This window comes from Rhinolophus hipposideros (assembly GCF_964194185.1).
Source record: "Rhinolophus hipposideros genome assembly, chromosome: 9".
Classification (NCBI taxonomy): Eukaryota; Metazoa; Chordata; class Mammalia; order Chiroptera; family Rhinolophidae; genus Rhinolophus; species Rhinolophus hipposideros.
The window spans coordinates 327,144-344,980 of NC_138055.1; the positions used below are offsets into that span (position 1 = coordinate 327,144).

The following is a 17,837-nucleotide window of genomic DNA, read 5'->3' on the forward strand; positions in this document are numbered from 1 at the left end:
TTAACAACCTATTAGTTTTTTACTGTTTCTGACTTTGTTTTCAAATCATTACAGTGCCATGCAGCACGCCTCGCTCTTGTAATTAACGAACCTGCGCATCAGGCTGGCACCAGCTTCTCAGAGCTGCAGAGACACACGTGACATATTGGCGTCCTCCCTGACTGCACATCTGATATTAAGCAGGTATGGCTAATATTTCGGGGTGTGATGATGCAACCTGCTCAGCAATGTCCTGTCCCCTCCTGGAGCATAGTTACTCTGAGAAGAAAGGAAGTCCTTCTACTTTAGAGGTACAGACTGAAATACTGACAGAAAGAATGCTATGGCCTCTGGGATCTGTTCAGAACAAATCCACTTGGGTGGAGGAGAGGGGACGGAGGTGGGAGGAGGCTGGAGGGACCAATTGCTGGAGCCCTGCCCACTCCGTGTCCACAGAGCATCAGGCAGAGCGTGAGGCAGGCTTAGGTGCAGACTCCAGCAAGATCACGTTCCAGCAGGTGGAACACAGACACTCACGACTCTGACAGAAGCCCACTCCTGCAAATTTCATTTGTTTTGAAACAGAATGTGCCCCTGACACATGGTCACCCGCCACCTCCACAGATGGAGCAACAGGCCTTAGGAGGTGGGCGTCCTATAATCCTGCCATGACTCAGGCATGTCCCTGGACCTCATGTCTGTGACTGGTCGGTGATAGGACGAGCTGGCCTAGTTCCCGGGGTGGTCCAGAGCCAGCCAGCAGACATCACTCTCGGGGAGCCAGCTCGCACACCAGCAGCCCACCTGTGAGGAACAGCCAGGAACGCTGCTTCCCACCACCCAACGATGTGGTAGCACCAGCCATGCCAGCCATCCCCAACTACAGGCCGCGGCAGTTTTACCTGCTCAGTCTTTCTGGCAATGAGGTTGCCAATGGTCTTGCTGAAGAAACTGGCGAGCAGAGGATTGAGGGGCGGCTCACAGTCCAAGAAGTCGTAAAGAAGGTTCAGCAAAGTCTCGTCCCCTCCCAGTCTGTCGTTGACCTGCGGCACGTCACACGTCAGCAGCTCACAGGCCGTGTTTGGATACCTGCAAGGGTACAATGCAAGCAACTGGAGGTGCAATCAGACTCCTCCGACCCTCTCAGGAAGCAGGTCCACGGCTAAGAAAAACCATGCCAGACCTTGGAACAGAATGAAAAGGGCCTTTGCCTGGCCCCTCACACCTGTGCCCTCCCGGCTCACCGACTTCTTGCCTCCTGCACCGTCACGGCATGCCCGGCCTGTCCTCTCCCCTCCAAGCCCTTCCTGTCCCTTCATACCAACGAGCACAGAGCCAGCTTGTCCCTAGACTGAAGAAATGCTGCACCAGCAGCTTACCGTGCAGCGCGTGCCAGTTATGGGGTGTGCAGGCAAATTATAAAGCAGCATCCATGCATGTAAATGACGTACATTACTAATCTGATACAAATGACCGGCTACAGAAGACTCCTCATCCCATGACGTCACCGTGCCCCCGGCTTCCCCCTGACAGACATGCCCTGCGACAGGCACGCCTCCCAGCAACCTGCCGCATCCAGGACAGAGCCCACGACCACAGTGCCAGTGACAGTGCCCAGTGCCACATCTGGGTGCATGTCTGGGGACGCCAGTGAGGGTGCCAGGCCCGGAGAAGGAGGAACCAGATGGGAGCATCCCGTGGGGCTGACTGGAGCTCACCTGGCACTAGAGGGGACAAGCAGTGACGCCTCAGGCACATGACCTAAACTCTCTGTGTCTGGGCTTCCTCAGCTGACTGTGGAGCTGTGAGTGCCCACCCTCCTCACAGGGCTGTGACAGCAGAGCAGTGCCTGGCACACAGGCAGCCTGGGCCAAGGTCAGCCTCTGTGCCCCTCCTGCTCCTGGTAGCCACCACCATGGGCCCCAGCATGGGCCTAACCTAGGTGGTCACTGTGGATTGGCGCAAGGGGCCTGGGGTTGGTGGGGTGTGGAAGGGAGGCCACGGGGTCTCAGTCTGTCTCTGGAGTGGCGTCCTCATCAGACCACAGAAGAGGGCGCCTTCTAGAGTTAAGGAGACAGCATTGCGTGCAGGCAGGGCCTGAGAGACCGGCAGGTCACAAGGAGGCCCAGCCGCAGGCAGTGCTACAAGCACCTCCGGCCACGAAAGGGGCCCTGACACGGGCGTAGCTAGTCCCGGGAGGGGTGGCCAGTGCCCACATCGGGGCCTCTTACAAGGGTCTGACGAGATGGCTCAGCACCATGGTCGTGCACTGTGATAACCAGCACGATGGACATCGTACGGCCGCCAGGAGCGGGCCAGAAGGGGCCTGTCTGGAGTGCAGGCCAGGGCCAAGCCCCGCAGTCAGTCACACAGGCAGAGACATGCCCAGTGGACTGCAAACAAGAGGATTCACACTGAGCGGCAGGAGAGAATCAAGCCCCAGAGAAGCGCGCCAACTGCCCCCTCCAGGAAGCCTTCCAGAGCCAGCGGCACAGCCCCACGTGTGCGGCACCAGGCGAGCGAGCTCCAAGGCTCTGCGGCTGTGAGGTTCTGTCTAGGCGGGGGGGGGGGGGGGGGGGTGCTTTCATCAGGATGTTACATGATTCTTAAAAAAAGGGACTGTGTTAGTAGATTATAAAGTTTACACAAAGAATAGGAATTCAGTGAAACATGCAAATCAAACATATGGGTTTGTCACGAATCCCTCTCAAACCTACACAAATAATGTGAAAAACAGAAGACGAGACAAGTGGAAATGACGCTGGGCGAGAGCTGGAGGATGGAAAGTGGTGGCGTGGTGAGGACAGCCTGGCGCCCAGGGGAGTCTGAGCCTCAGCCAGTCACCAGGGGGCGCCAACTAGAACGTGAGGCAGGCCCGGCGGGCAGGTGCAGGGACTGGCGGGCTGGACACTTTCGAGAGCGGTGACACTCGCAGCCCCTCCCTTGCGTCCCTTGCACAACATGAGGAGGTTTACTCTCTGGAAAAACTGAACCAGAGCAGTTTCCGACTCAGGGATGTCAGGCACAGCTGAGGGATTAGGGGGACACTGCCCAGAAATAGGGGTCCTGGTAAAAACAACACTGGGGTGCCCCCGCCCCTCTGCCTGACTCAGGGTACTGACAGGTCGAGGTCCCACAGGTAGGACCTGAAAGGATACTTCTCTGGAGAAACTGCTGGGACAGAGAGAAAAATCAAGTAGCTGGCATCCAACCAAGCGGTCGGCACCCGTCGCCCACAGTGAAGCGGGATGAGCAAGCCCCACTCAGACCCCAGACTCTGCACAGGCTTTAGTGCCTCTCCCTTGAAAGCAACACAAGTGCTGATGAAACAAACAGCCAGAAAACGAGGCACGCAGGACCGAGAGCGCAGAGAGCAGACGGGAACTCTCAAAGTACACGTACACTACAACAGGGCGCCCACGGACAAGAATGCCGGTATTTAAAATGTGAGCATAAGACCTCTCAGGAGTTACAAATATGACGGGAGGAGTATTTAAAATCAACAAAAGGACAGGAAGAGAAAATGTGAAGCAACCTCTCAGATGCAGAACAAAGAGGCCAGGACAAGGTATTAAGAAGAAAAACAAGAAGGAAGAACTAATTTGGGTGGTCTAACCCCAAAGAGCAGTCCCAGAAAGAGAACAGAGGGAACACTGGAGGGGAGAGAAGTACCACAGAAATAACAGAAGTTTCTCGGTGCTGAAGGCCAGGGTCCCGAGGCACAGGCGTGAACCCCAGCCCCGGCGCTTGCCTCAGCACGCACACCTGAACTGTCACAGAGGAGCACACTTGCTCACGTACGTGTCCCCCCTGGAGCTCACAGCTTGCTCCTCGTTTTTGTTTGCTTCCTGTTGTATTTCTGTCTCACTAACGTCTCCCAGCTCTGACTATGAAACTCTCCTGATTATCAATGCCGCTCTGGACCTCCCCTGGCTGACCCGGGAATAACTGCACATCACGGGGGAATTCTGGAACTACAGGGTTAGAAAAGGACCTAAATGCCCCCATGGAAGATAGTAAACAGTCCCCACACAAAGGCCCAAGAGGCTTGTACATCAGACTGGTCAACAGCAAGGCGGGAACTATGAGACAATTCAAGTCTTCACGATGACAAAAGAATTCCAGCCTGGAATCCTCAAGCTGCGGGAGCAGGGCCCAAGCACGAGAGGAGAACACACTCCAACAGGCCTGATCCCCAGCCACCCTTGCGGGCTCCTGCTCAGAAGCTGCAAGGAAAGAGGTTCCCCACAGGCAAGAGGCCAGGCAGACAACAACAAAGTCCTGGACCCAGGAGGCGGTACTGGACGGAGTGTCGGGAACCAGGACAGAGGCTGAGGGGTGTGCGGGCAACAGCCCGTCTTCCTCTGTCCCTGCCATGCTGCCTCCAGGGGCCACCTGGGCAACTGCGCTCAGCCCTCCTCCTTTCTGCTCTGGCCCGCAGACAGCAAGGCCTGCTTTGCTGGGTGTGGGGTGGGGACTCCTGGGCCCCCCCCCCCACTCAGCACCCCTTCCCACTGGCTGAGCAGTTGTGGCTGAGACTCCTGCTGGGAGCTATAAGGACACCCTCCCACACCACTTCAGGGCAACAAAAGTGATATCTTGGGGTCCAGCTGCTAGCTCTTTTCTCATGTTTCTCAAGTGGTCCAGAACTTGGCAGGCAAACTAGGCAGGAACCTCAAGAAAAAGGCCAGCAGCGAGCGTCCTCAGGGTTCTCAGGCTGCACTGGTGACTGGCCCCTCGGCGCACAGCCATCCAGCGGCCTCGGTGCCTGGAGCAGCCCCTGGCTTTGAGCAGAACAGCGGCTGCTGCCGGACCTCGACCCACCCGGGGCAGCTTCCCTCCAGCGGCCTGGCTCGAGAAGAGTTCCCAGAGGCCAGCTGGGAGGCGTGAGGGCTGCGGCGACACAGTGACACTGTCCAGCCAGGTGGTCGCAGGAGGTGCAGCTTGCCTGTGAAAGTATCTGTGCTCCAGCAAGACTGTGGGCCATGAAATGTGAACTTGAGATCATTTTCATGTGTAATGAAAGAGTATCCTTTGGATTTTTTTTCAACCATTCAAAAACACACACCCGTTCTTAGCTTGCAGGCCACACAGAAACAGGATTTGGCCTGCGGGCCACAATGTGCCAATGAGTTGCCACCACACCTGCCGGGCTCCCTGAGGGTGCCTGTCTGTCCTGACAGCTGCTCAGGTCCTAGAGGGCACCCTCAGAGCCGGCGGCTGGGTCTGCTCAGTCCCTACTGCCACCCAAGGTCCCCTGTTCATTCCCACTGCTCTGTCCTCACCCCAAACCCTTGCCACACCACCCCTCCCTTCCCTTCTGTGAGCTCCTAACATCCTGGCCAGCTGCTGAATGGGACATTTTAGGAAAACCTTTCAGAATGGTCACGAATGCTGCCATGACTCCCCAGAGAGAAGCACTTCCTGCCTCTCAGGTGGGGGCTGCCTCCTGCTGCTGGTGCAGCTGGCCAGTCAGGCCCCACTGGCAGTCTGGTCGTGGGACCTGCCCTCGGCTTTCAGCACATTTTCACTCAAAAGACTCCACACACAGCATAACTTCCAATAACTCAGAACGAAAGAGCACACACAGAGCTTCCAAAGGCGTAAACACGGCGAAAAGCAAGCCCGCAGGCTGGCCTCCTCACTTCTCAGGAGGTGACTGCCTAAGACAGTCAGAAAGCCCTAGTCTGGCGGTCCTCCAACACTGCCCGCTGCCTCCCTGCAGCACCGCCCATTGCCGGGCCCGGTCATGGCCTCAGTACATACTTGAAGCGGACCTTCTCTTCCATGTCCAGGGGCGGGTCCTGTGTGATGAGGCTCACCAGCTCCTCCATACACTGCTGCCTGCACAGGAAATCCAGCAACTTCCGGTTCTGAGCCTTGCACTCCTGCAAGATGTCATCTTCGTCCATTAACTCACGCAGGGTCACGTCCTCCTTATCCAGCAGCTTGTCGACATGGGACGTGGTGTTCAAGTCAAACTTCCAGAACATGGTGACGGCCACAGAGCTGCAAGAAAGACAAGAGGGTCACTTCTCCCCACCAGTGCGTACCCGCCCTCGACAACTACACCCAAGTCCAAGAAGTGCCTCACGGATGTGGGCCTGGGCTGCAGAGGGCACTTCTCCCAACCAGCAGGGACAGCCCCGCCCCAACGCAGCTCAGGACCCCGCTGCCTTCTCTGGGCTCCCCTCGGGCTGACCCGCCTTCCTTACTTGCCCTTCCCACCCCGACACTCGACCTGCCCCTGGTGCTCACACACTCCTTGGCTCCCTTAGAAGACGTGTCTCCCTCCCATGTGTCGGACCAGGGCGCCCCTCCACACCCACTAGGACGGGTACAAAAAGACTGACAACAACAAGTGTTGGAGAGGACATGGGGCCGTTGGAAGTCTCTTGCATGGCTGGCGGGAATGCAAAATGGCGCAGCTGCTTTGAAAGAGTCTGGCAATTCCTCAAATGTTTTTTTTCATTTACCATGTGACCCAGCAATTCCACTCCTAGGCACAGACCCCAGAGACAGCAAAACACCTGCTCACGCAGAAACTTGTACACTAATGTTCACTGCAGCATTATTCATCAAAGCCAAAAACTGGAAACAACCCAGGTGTCTATTAAGGGATGAACCGATTAAAAACCGTGGTCTGGGGCTGGCCCGGTGGCGCAGGCGGTTAGAGCTCTGTGCTCCTAACTCCGAAGGCTGCCGGTTCGATTCCCACATGGGCCAGTGGGCTCTCAACAACCAAAAAAAAAAAAAAAAAACCGTGGTCTGTCCTTACAATGGGCTATTTATTACTCATAATATAAAGGAATGAAGTGCTGGTGGGTCTGAAGGCCGGATGGACCCAGAAAACATGACACCAAAGTGAGAAAAGTCATTCACAAAGATGGCAGGTACGTGGTGCCATCTCCATGATCCATGAAACGTCTGGAGCAGGCACATCTAGGGACAGAACACACATCAGTGGCTGCCCAGAACAGGGGAATGGGAGGCCAGGGGGGTGGGAACTAACTGATTAAGAATGCGGGGTTTCTTTGGGGGAGATGAAAATGTTCTAAAATTGACTGTGGTGGTGATGCTCGCATGACTCTGTGAACGAACACACTAAAATCCACCAAATTGCACACTTTCAATGGTGGACTTTATGGTGTGTGTGAATTGTACCTCAAAGTTGTTAAAAGAAATCTTATGTGTCTGAAACTAAATAACAACCCTAAAAAAACCCTTAAGTTAAAAAAGTGATTAAAAATATTTATAATTGAATAATGAAAATACTGTATGTCAAAAATGGTGAGACACAGCTATATGCAGTACTTTAGAAAATAATCCATAGTTTTAAATACATTTACCAGGGAATCAGAATGGTTAAAACTAAACAAACTAAGCAATTAACTTAAAAAGGTAGAAAAGATCATTGAAACAGACCAAAAGGAACAGAAAGGGTAAACGTAATAACCTGAATCAGTAGAGCAGCAACGTGCTAACGTGAGGTTAACTAAACTGAAACCGAGGCTTCTGTGAGGAAACTGAAGTATGTGTTCTTCCGTCACACCCGTAGGGCTGGCCAGACCCTCCGGCGTGTCTACACACAGGTGAAGGAGGCACCTCACGCTCCCGACAGGAGACCGTGTGGCATCACACTGAATCCGTGCAGGACAGTGCGGTGGCCACCTCGTGCGGCTGAGCGCTCCTGTCACAGGACGCTGCCCACGCTGCCCGCGTGGGGCAAACCCAAGTACTCCGTGGAGGACAGCTCAGGTGTCTGAACAGACTTCTGACAAAGTAATGAACTGGACAGGGATTCGAGTCAGCCTGGGCAGAAGAACAGAGTGACGTCTGGGGTACTTCCGAGTGGTCCGAGTGGGAGAGGATGGGCCATGACTGGATGGTGTTTGGGCTGAGGGAGGGGCATGCGTGACTCACTGTTCTGTTCCCTCTACTGTTACGCATGTGTGAATTTATCCAAATAGTTAAAAATACAAGAAAATTTAAAAAGTCAAAACACACAAAAGCCCCAGGCTAGGACAGTGCTGAGGTGAACATTCGAACTGGGCCTTTTGGCTCCTCGTTGCTAGGGAGCATGCTGGACGCCCAATGACCGCATCCCAGCCAAGCAGGCCCTGCAGCCATGAAATTCTGCCGGAGTCCCGGCCTTCTCAGTCCTTCCTGGGCCCTGGAGCCCGCTTGTTTGTTTCCTTTCCTCGAGAATCCATCCCTTCCCTATGGACAGCCACTGCTGTGCTTCATGTGTGTCCTGCCGTGCGTCTGTGTTCCTGTACACACATGCTATTCTTTGTTGTATGTGTATTTTAAATTAAATAGATGGATGTGTCCTGGACCTGATTCCTCCTCTTCCCCTTTGTTCCCTCAGCCCCACCCTGTTAGGGTTCTCCCTCCATGTTGCTGTGTGTCCATCCAGTTTGCTGCCTCTAACTGTATGGCAGCCCCCACCGTTTGCTTCCTGCACGATCCTCCTGTGTCTTTGGGATGTCTAGGGAGGTGTGGGGCGGGGGGCTGGGCCAGTGGATGACACCCATGATTTCACTCGGTGAGGCCTGGGTCCACGGGCCACAGGCTCCTCCACAGCAGGAAGAGGTCACACGTTCTATGCACTCCATCACACACCTAAACACAAAATAAGTCTTGTACAACAAATAGAACCAAAATTAAACCCAAATACTAATCACCATATTACTTGCTTACTCGTAGCTTCTGTGATTTAAAACAAGACACCAACTTAACACCTACTTATTTGCCCCTAAATTATGAAACAGAAAGTTCAGTTAGGATATCCACCCTGCAAAAGACAATGAGACATTCAAGGGTTTCTGAGAACCATCCCATCTGCAGACTCCAGCAGACCAACTCATCTGCTCACGGAATCAAGTGCCGGGGGAACGGTCCGTGAAAGCCGGCCAGCCCACTAGCTCCACAACACTGGGATTTTGCAGGCCATTCATTTTTTTTCTTTTAATTTAGAAAACTAACAGAGGGTTGCCCACTTTTTAACTTTACAAAGCAAGGAGGAGGGAGGGAGGGAAAGAGAGGGGAAAAATAGAAACACAAAGGAGAAAAAGAAAAGAAAGGCAAGGATAAACTATCCACTACAATTATCTTAATTTCAGAAAACAATGACTCTTTAAATATCAAAAAAAGGAAAGCCATCATCTCAGGATTGAAAATAATGACTCACTTTGAAAAAATACAGTTTTAAGAAAAAGTCGCTTCGTTACACTTACTTTGTTCCTCTCACCTGTATTATAGACCAGCAGTTGAGAACCTCTATGTACATTACCACTGACACCTGACGTGAAATTAGATTACTCTTACAACCGTAATTTAGGCCATCTGCCTCACTAGATCCTATCAGTACACTCTGCTCTGCCATTAAATAAAAAATGTCTGTATAACAACATTTCCGTGTTTCCATCAGCTACCTATGCATTTTAAGAAACACTTAAAAATGACCGCATCAGTGGCATTCTTTAAAAAGTTCCATTGCAATGGCACTGGTTTAGCTGTAGCTAATTTCACTGGCAAAGGGACTGGTATAAACTGGTTCTAGAGCTTTATTCAGCTAACACTGCAGACTTCTTTTTTTTTATTTTTATAAATTTTATTGGGAACAGTGTGTTTCTCCAGGGCCCATCAGTTCCAAGTCGTTGTCCTTCAGTCTAGTTGTGGAGGGCGCAGCTCAGCTCCAAGTCCAGTGGCCATTTTCAGTCTTTAGTTGCAGGGGGTGCAGCCCACCATCTCATGTGGGAATTGAACCGGCAACCTTGTTGGTCAGAGCTCACACTCTAACCAACTGAGCCATCCAGCCGTCCCTGCAGACTTCGTTTCCAAATATTCCTTGTGTCTCAGGAAAGTCATGCTGCCCCCACAGGGAGATAGCATCATCCTGGCTGGCCTCGCCCACACAGAAAGCTCGTGTCCTGCTCCCCTACGTGACACAAAGACACCCTTACAGCAAATCACTGCTCGGCCGGCCCTATTGACTGGAGGCGTCACACCCGGGTTCCTGCCACACGCGGACAATGCCCTCCACCCTCCACAGTCTACCTGGACACCAAGCAAAGTACCACCAACGTATTCCAGACGTTTATCCAACAGCCAAGGAACTTCAAGTTCTGCTTCTTTCTTTACTTTTTCCGGGGATTGTAACCATCAGACAGAAGGTAGATTCCAAAGAGAAATGTCGCCCATATGATCAGATACGATGTTACTGTACGATCATGCAGTCCAATGAACAGAGTCCTTCACAAAAGGACATTCTGAGGTAGAGACGGTTGCTAAGAGAAGTTAGAATCTGAAATGCTCCCTAGTACCAGCCTGGCCACAAATCAGTTGGGTTGTTTTTTTAAGGTTCCTGATCAAAGTCCTGGCTCTGCTGTGTGACCTGTGGCCGGTCACGTGACCTCGCCTGTAAACTGGGAACTGTGAGCATCCCTGTCTTGCAGAGCTGCTGTGAGGACGGAGTTACCCCATAAAGAGCCTAAGACAGTGGCTGGCACAGTTTATCCTCAAAGATCTTGACTGTCTTTGGAGACAAGGAGGCAGAGACAAGGTCACCTTGTTGCCAGAATGGGTTCAGTGTGGCCACGTGGCGTGCACTGCTCACCAGAGCTGACTGGGCGCCTCTCCCACAGCCCCTCCAGTGGCATCATGCCGGGAGCTTAAATCGAATATGACAGAAGTATATGCACTGTGGAAACTGACAAATGCTACAAATCAGGAGGTTTTCTTACTCTCCCCAAGAGCCAGCGGTTAAACATTTACCAACACACCAACAGACCATTTTTTCTATTTGGCCTAGAAAAAATGGCAATGTAAGTCCACGGAGAACACTGAATATCTGTAAAATCAACTGATCAACAAAAGAGACCCGGGCTGGCCCGGTGGCTCAGGCGGTTAGAGCACCATGCTCCTAAATCGAAGGCTGCCGGTTCGATTCCTACATGGGCCAGTGGGCTCTCAACCACAAGGTTGCCAGTTCAACGGCTCGAGTCCCGCAAGGGATGGTGGGCAGCACCCCCTGCAACTAAGATTGAACACGGCACCTTGAGCTGAGCTGCCACTGAGCTCAGGGATGGTTCAGTTGGTTGGAGTGCGTCCTCTCAACCACAAGGTTACCGGTTCAACTCCCGCAAGGGATGTTGGGCTGTGCCCCCTGCAACTTGCAACAGCAACTGGACATGGAGCTGAGCTGCGCCCTCCACAACTAAGATTGAAAGAAACTTGGAAAAAAGTCCTGCAAGTACACACTGTTCCCCAATAAAGTCCTGTTACCCCTTCCCCAATAAAATCTTTAAAAAAAAACAAACAAAAAAAACCCCAGAAACCATGCCTAAACTGGGCACAGTCCACTGGGGGAAATGACCAGGGGGAAAACAAGAAGCCTAATTTTAAAAAGGGGGTGGTCATGGTGGGAGGAACAGATGAATAAAAATCCAAAATCAGAAGTGAAAAGAAGAAATAACCACTCACATAGAGGTAAGTTAAAATGATTATAAGATAATAATTGACAGGAGCCTATGCTCATACACTGGAAGCAGGTGTGAACTGCCCGACAGCTGGAAAGCCCCTGCCTCGCCCTGTGCAGACGCAGAGTAGCCTTCCAGAACAAGGCCAGGCTCTGCCTGCACGACCAGCATGTGTGTCTGTCCGCAGCACACAGCCCCTCGTACCCCTGGGTCACAGCTCCAGCATGACATGCAGCTGGCATCCTCTGTGGGTTCAGCAAACCAAACAGCACAGAAGTTGACGGTTCTTACAGGCTGACTCTTCCCGAGACGGCAGTGGGTGCAGTGGCAGAGAAAACGGGGGGTGGGGGTGGGGACGGCAGGGCCTGGGTCCACACGTCCAACCGGGGTGGCTCGATGGCTGTGGGAGATGCTCCAGTGGTCCCCAGTTTTTATGCTCCCCTCCTCAACAGCAAGAATTTCAGCTGGGCACTTGGCCACTCTCCTTAAGCCTAACTTTCCCAGCCGCCCCTTGCCGCCAATTAGTCATGTGACTATGCGCTGGGCCAAGGGATGGGAGTGGAAGCGACGCAGGAACATCAAGGTCTCACTAAGTGTGAGCCTGTCTGTCCACTGTGAGGCAGCAAGACCAGAGCAACCCTTCTGCGTGCACAGTGGGCCAGGCCCGACCATTCGGTGGGAGGGAAACGCAGGTCCACCACATTCAACCACTGCTCTTTGGGGCCCTTGTTGCAGCAGCTCAGTCTAGGTCTTAGCTGAACTTGAGCACATTTCTTAACCTCCTTGAGCTTTAGCTTTCCTCCTGTAAAATGACCACATTTTCTTCAAAAGGTTCCAGAAGAGTTAAGTATTACACCTGGCAGACAGTAGTTACTCGACCAACACTAGAACTTACCAAACGAAACAAGAGCCGTGATGTCACTGACGTGTATTATAAGCTCAATGAGTGCTCATTCCCTCCCCTTTTAAAACTAGTGTTAACACCTACTGTCTCACCTGCTGGTGCTGGAACATGGCCCTCGTGGCTGCTGGTCTTAAGCATGGTGAGAAAGGGGAAGCAGGAGGCACTGGGAGCCCACAGAGAGCAGGCAGCTAGGCCCTTCCCCAGGCGGGTCTCGGCTCCATGCTGCCTGGCGCTCCTCCCTGACCACCATTCACTTACCAAAGAGGAGCAACTTTCTCTGCCGTCATCATATCCCACTACTTGGTTAGGAGCTGTGCACTGGGAAAATGCAAGCAACTCAAACGACAACACAACACACAAAAACTAAACAAGAATATAGTTGATCCTTTCCAGAAACAGCAGAATGAGGCTTCCAAAGGGACTCATGATGAAAGGGCATGCTATTAATAATGACACCAGGACTACAGGCAAAACCTGGGACTGCCCTGGGCAAACCGGGGCTGATGGTCACCCAACCAAAACCAAGCGCACCAGCCTTCCAGGCTTTCAAAATGATGTCTCAACAAGATTTCACACAGAGAACGAATTGGAATTTTTCAAAAATGTCTTGCACTTCACGGGCCCTTTCATTTTCATATAGTTTTAAAGTTAGCGTGTCAATTCCATACTCCCTGCCCCCACCCCCATACCTCTTGGGTTTTCTGACTGAGATGATGAATTTCTAGACCAGTTTCGGGAGGGCTGGCATATGTACAACATGCAGTTTTCCAATCCAAATGAGAGTATATCTGTCCATTTACTCAAGTCTTCCTTAATTTCTCAAAATTTACAATGCTCTCCATAGAGGTTTTACACAACTGTCATTAGCTTTATTCCTAGGTACTTTTTATTCATAATGCTACTACGTACAAGACTTTAACTGCAAAGTGTCTGTTAATGGTATGTGACAATATGTTTTTGTCTTTTTTTTTTTTTAAGATTTTATGGGGGAAGGGGAACAGGACTTTATTGGGGAACAGTGTGTACTTCCAGGACTTTTTTCCAAGTCAAGTTGTTGTCCTTTCAGTCTTAGTTGTGGAGGGTGCCGTTCAGCTTCAAGTTGTTGTCCTTTCAGTCTTAGTTGTGGAGGGCGCAGCTCAGCTCCAGGTCCAGTTGCCGTTGCTAGTTGCAGGGGGCGCAGCCCACCATCCCTTGCAGGAGTCGAACTGGCAACCTTGTGGTTGAGAGGACGCACACCAACCACTGAGCCATCCGGGAGGCAGCTCAGCTCAAGGTACTGTGTTCAATCTTAGTTGCAGGGGGCGCTGCCCACCATCCCTTGTGGGAGTTGAGGACTCGAACTGGCAATCTTGTGGTTGAGAGCCCACTGGCCCATGTGGGAATCAAACCTGCAGCCTTCGGAGTAAGGAGCACGGAGCTCCAACCGCCTGAGCCACCAGACCATGACAATATTTTTATAAGTTGATTCTATATCCAGCAACTTGCTAAATGATTATTGATTTGATTAAGTTATCTGTAGATTGGTTTGAGCTTTCTACATATACAATCACATCATCAATGAATAACAACAGCTTTGCTTCTTCCATCCAAACTTTTATCTTTTTTCCCCATTTTTCTGATGTACTGGTTAGTCTGGCTAAAACATCCATCACGATCAGCAACAGGAACGGTCAGAGCAAACAGCCCTGCCCCTCCCACTCCTGCCGGGAGAGCTCTCAACATGTTACCAGTTAAGGGTTGTAGAAGAGTCTTCTGTCAAAATAAAGGAAGTCTCATTGCCTTCCCCAGTCCTTTAGAAGCCGTCTCCTGTTTCTGTTCTTACTGCGGCTCCTCAGCACGTGGAGCTTGTACGCTCACTAAAACCTGCAGGGCGTCCACACCCTCTTCCAAGCCCAGCTGCTCCAAAGACCATGGAGTGCTTGACTTCCGCTTCCCTCCTTCCGAACTCCATGCTAGTGCTATTGTGTTTTACATGACTCTATCCTTACTGTTATCAGGGTTATAAACAGTTAATGTCCGTTTATATTGGCTTCTCATTCTTGGATCCCAACTCTTCCATTTGGAATCACTTTTTTCTGCAGTCTTTAGAAGCACCTTTGGTGAAGGACTGCCAATGAGAAACTCTTCAGTTTTTCTTTTCCTAAAAAGTCTTTATTTCCTCCTCTTTCTCGAAACACATTTTGGCCTGACCTAGAGCTCAAAGTCAGCAATGTTTCCTCTCCGGGCAGTGAAGACACGGTTCCACAGGCTGCACTTGAGGAATTGGTCATCAGTCTCACCACTGTGCTGGCAGATGACACTAATCCTACTTCTCTGGTTTATTTTCAGATTTACCTTTGCCTTTGGTGCTCCGCAGGTTTACTCTTTCTGACGAGCCGTAAATTATCTTTCTGTATATCCTGCTTATGATTCATTTTTCACTCTGAATCTGTAGACTTTTTTCACCACTTCTAGAAAATCTTTAGCCTTCATCTTTTCAAATAATAAATCTGCCCGTCCTCTCTTCACCTTAGAAAACACCAATTGAACATGCTTCTATGCTTCTCCTGGCGTTCTCTCCTGTCCTGCTTTACGGTTCACTGACTTCCTCTTTACTGTAAATGATTCAATATTAAATCCATATGTTGTATTCTTTTTTTAAATAAATTTTATTGGGGAATATTGGGGAACAGTGTGTTTCTTCCATGACCCATCAGCTCCAAGTCATTGTCCTTCAGTCTAGTTGTGGAGGGCGAAGCTCAGCTCCAAGTCCAGTCACCGTTTTCAATCTTTAGTTGCAGGGAGTGCAGCCCACCATCCCATGTGGGAATTGAACTGGCAACCTTGTTGTTGAGAGCTTGCACTCTAACTGAGCATCTGGTCGCCCCTCCAGAAACTCAGTGGCAGCTTGTTGTCTTCAAACTAGTTGTGGAGGGTGCAGCTCACTGGCCCATGTGGGAATCGAGCCAGCAACCCTGTTGTTCAGAGCTTGCGCTCTAACCAACTGAGCCATCCGACCACCCCCGTAGGTTGTATTCTTTATTTCTAGACATTCTATTTGGTTCTTTTTCAAATATGATGGATCACCTGGTTTCCTATATGGTTTACTATAGATAATATGCCTCTAAATATTTCTCCAATAAAAAAGAGCATGCCTGTTTTATAGTCTGTTTCTGATAATTCCAAAATCTGAAGTCTTGAAGGCTCTGTTTCTATTGGTTTTCACCCATGGTGCCTTATTTCCTTCTATGCTTGATCAGTTTTGTCTGTGTACTATTCGATATCCTTAAAAGATCTATAAGAGTTTTTTTGTACCTTAGGATGAAGGTGACTTCCTCCAGAGAGGTTTTGTTTATGGGATGCCTGAAGGCATTACCAAACTAGAAAAGCTTACACTAAATTCATGCTTGACCTCCCTAAACTACCAGGTAGTGTGAACCTGGGCTACTAACCCTCACAAAGGTTAACCCATAGCCACAAGGTTTCCCCACCTTTTCCTGCTACATTTAGTGAGAGCACAACCAGATGGGGGCAGGGATGGAGTGAGGCAGGCATGCTTCTAGCTCACCCATACTGAGGGCATGGAGAGAACCATTCCGTGCCCCATTTAGCACAGGGATGGTCTCCTTGAGACCCTCCGCCTTGAGAGCGCTGTAGATCTTAACAACCCTCTTACCCACAAGGCCTCGGAAATCAAAGTCCCATTTTGTCCAGATGATCGAGTGCCCTCAGGGCAAAGGCAGGTTCCATCCTATGGTGCTTAAATTACCTTTCCAGGTTCTTATTTTTTTTGTTATATTTTGGTCTAGAACTTCCTTGCTGTATTGTCAGTTCTTTTTTTTCTTAATCTAACAATTTTAGTTGCTTTCTATGGGTGGGGTGGGGTGGGGGAGGATAGAGGGTGGTCCAAAAAACCTAGCCTGACATTTATCAAAAACATAAGACATTGCTGTTTTTCTTGCAAAATATACCTGATACACAATTCTATACACTGAAATTTATATTCTCTCATCACTTTGAAAAATTATTCCACTCTCTATGGACTTCTATTCACGCTAATGAGACACCTGTTGTCAACCTAATAGATGTTCCTTTGTAGGTAATCTATTTTTCACCAGTGGCTTAAGATCTTTTTGTCTCTGCTGCTATACAGTTTCAGTGTAGGGGTATGTGTTTCTTTTTATTTATACTGGTTGGGACATAGTGTGCTTCTTAAATCTATGGATTTATTATCTTTTATTCATTTCTGAAAACTGAAAGCTATTAATACTTTGAATAGCGCCCTTCCTCAACTTTCCCTATTTTTCCATTCTGGGATTCCAACTACACATTTTTATTCTATCCTCCGTTTTCTCTTAATCTCATTTTCCATCTTCCATCTCTCAGTATAGCACACTGGGTAAGTTCTTCAGATATATATTCCAGTTCACTAATTCTATCTTCAGCCAGGTTTATGTTTAATCCACATATAGAGAGTTTTTAAATTCATTTTAAATTCATTTAAATTCATAAAAACATTTTGTTTTTCATTTCTGAAAGTTCTACTAGGATCATTTTGACACTTTGCTTTTCATAATTTGTATTCAGTTTTGTATTTCTTCAAACATTTCATGTTTTATTGTACGTACTGCATCTGATTATTCAATATCTGCAGGCCTTGGAGCATCTAATTATGCTAATTGTTCCTCATGATTGGTTTGCTTAAATTTAATCTATAGAAATCCCAAGGGCCTACACTGTGCATATGCTTTCCTCTGAAGAGGATGTATGTCTGCTTCAGTACAAAGCAAAAAAGTGCTGTTGTCACACAGCAGCATGCCTGTCTGTCCCCTTGTACCTACCCCTAAAAAGAAAAAAAGAGTCTGTGAGACTATTCCTTTCAGGGACATTGCTTCACCTTTATGCCATCTCCTTGTTTGGCCCCAAAGGATGGCTGGATAGCCAATGATGGGTAAGATTCCTCAAGAAAGGAACAATCTAAGACAGGCACAGTCACGTGGGGACCACCAGAAGAACTCATGGGGTTGACAGAGGTGGGCGCAGCCCCCCATCTTCCCCCGTCTAAGGGGAGCTTCTGCCTCTGTGGCTGTATTCCTTCCCACAACCTGCTTAGGATGTGATAAGATCAGTTCTCCATCTCAGTAAGTTTTCAACATAAAGGTTTTGTCCCCTGGGGAGGTACAAACAATAATTATTTATACATCATGAGACTTTCGACAGGCAATGGTGATTGGTTTGAACCAGTTTTCTCATATGGTGTATGGGACTCACAGACCGTAGTAAAAACAATATTACTTCCTTCTATGTGCATCAATGAAAGCCAGAAGGGGCCCGATTCTGGGCTCTCAGTCCTTTGAGGATGAGACCCTTGGCCCTTGTTTCAAAACTTTCTTGATTTCTGTTTCTTTCTTAACCTTTCGTCGCCCCTTCTCATTCTCCCACTGCCTATGTTGCGCTGGATGCGACAGAATGCTAGCATCAGGCCCACTGTT

At 49.9% G+C, this 17,837-nt stretch overlaps 1 protein-coding gene across 2 annotated transcripts in view; it reads right to left on the reverse strand.

Moving 5' to 3' along the window:
* PPP6R2 (protein phosphatase 6 regulatory subunit 2) overlaps positions 1-17,837 on the reverse strand; it is a 65,598-nt gene that overhangs the window by 27,165 nt on the left and 20,596 nt on the right. For both annotated transcript variants that reach the window (XM_081058106.1, XM_081058105.1), the window contains exons 3-4: positions 5,746-5,988; positions 882-1,068 (exon numbers count right to left, since the gene is read on the reverse strand). In XM_081058106.1, coding sequence (XP_080914232.1) covers positions 882-1,068; positions 5,746-5,972 — 414 coding nt within the window. In that variant the 5' untranslated portion in view covers positions 5,973-5,988. The remainder of the gene's footprint in view (positions 1-881; positions 1,069-5,745; positions 5,989-17,837) is intronic.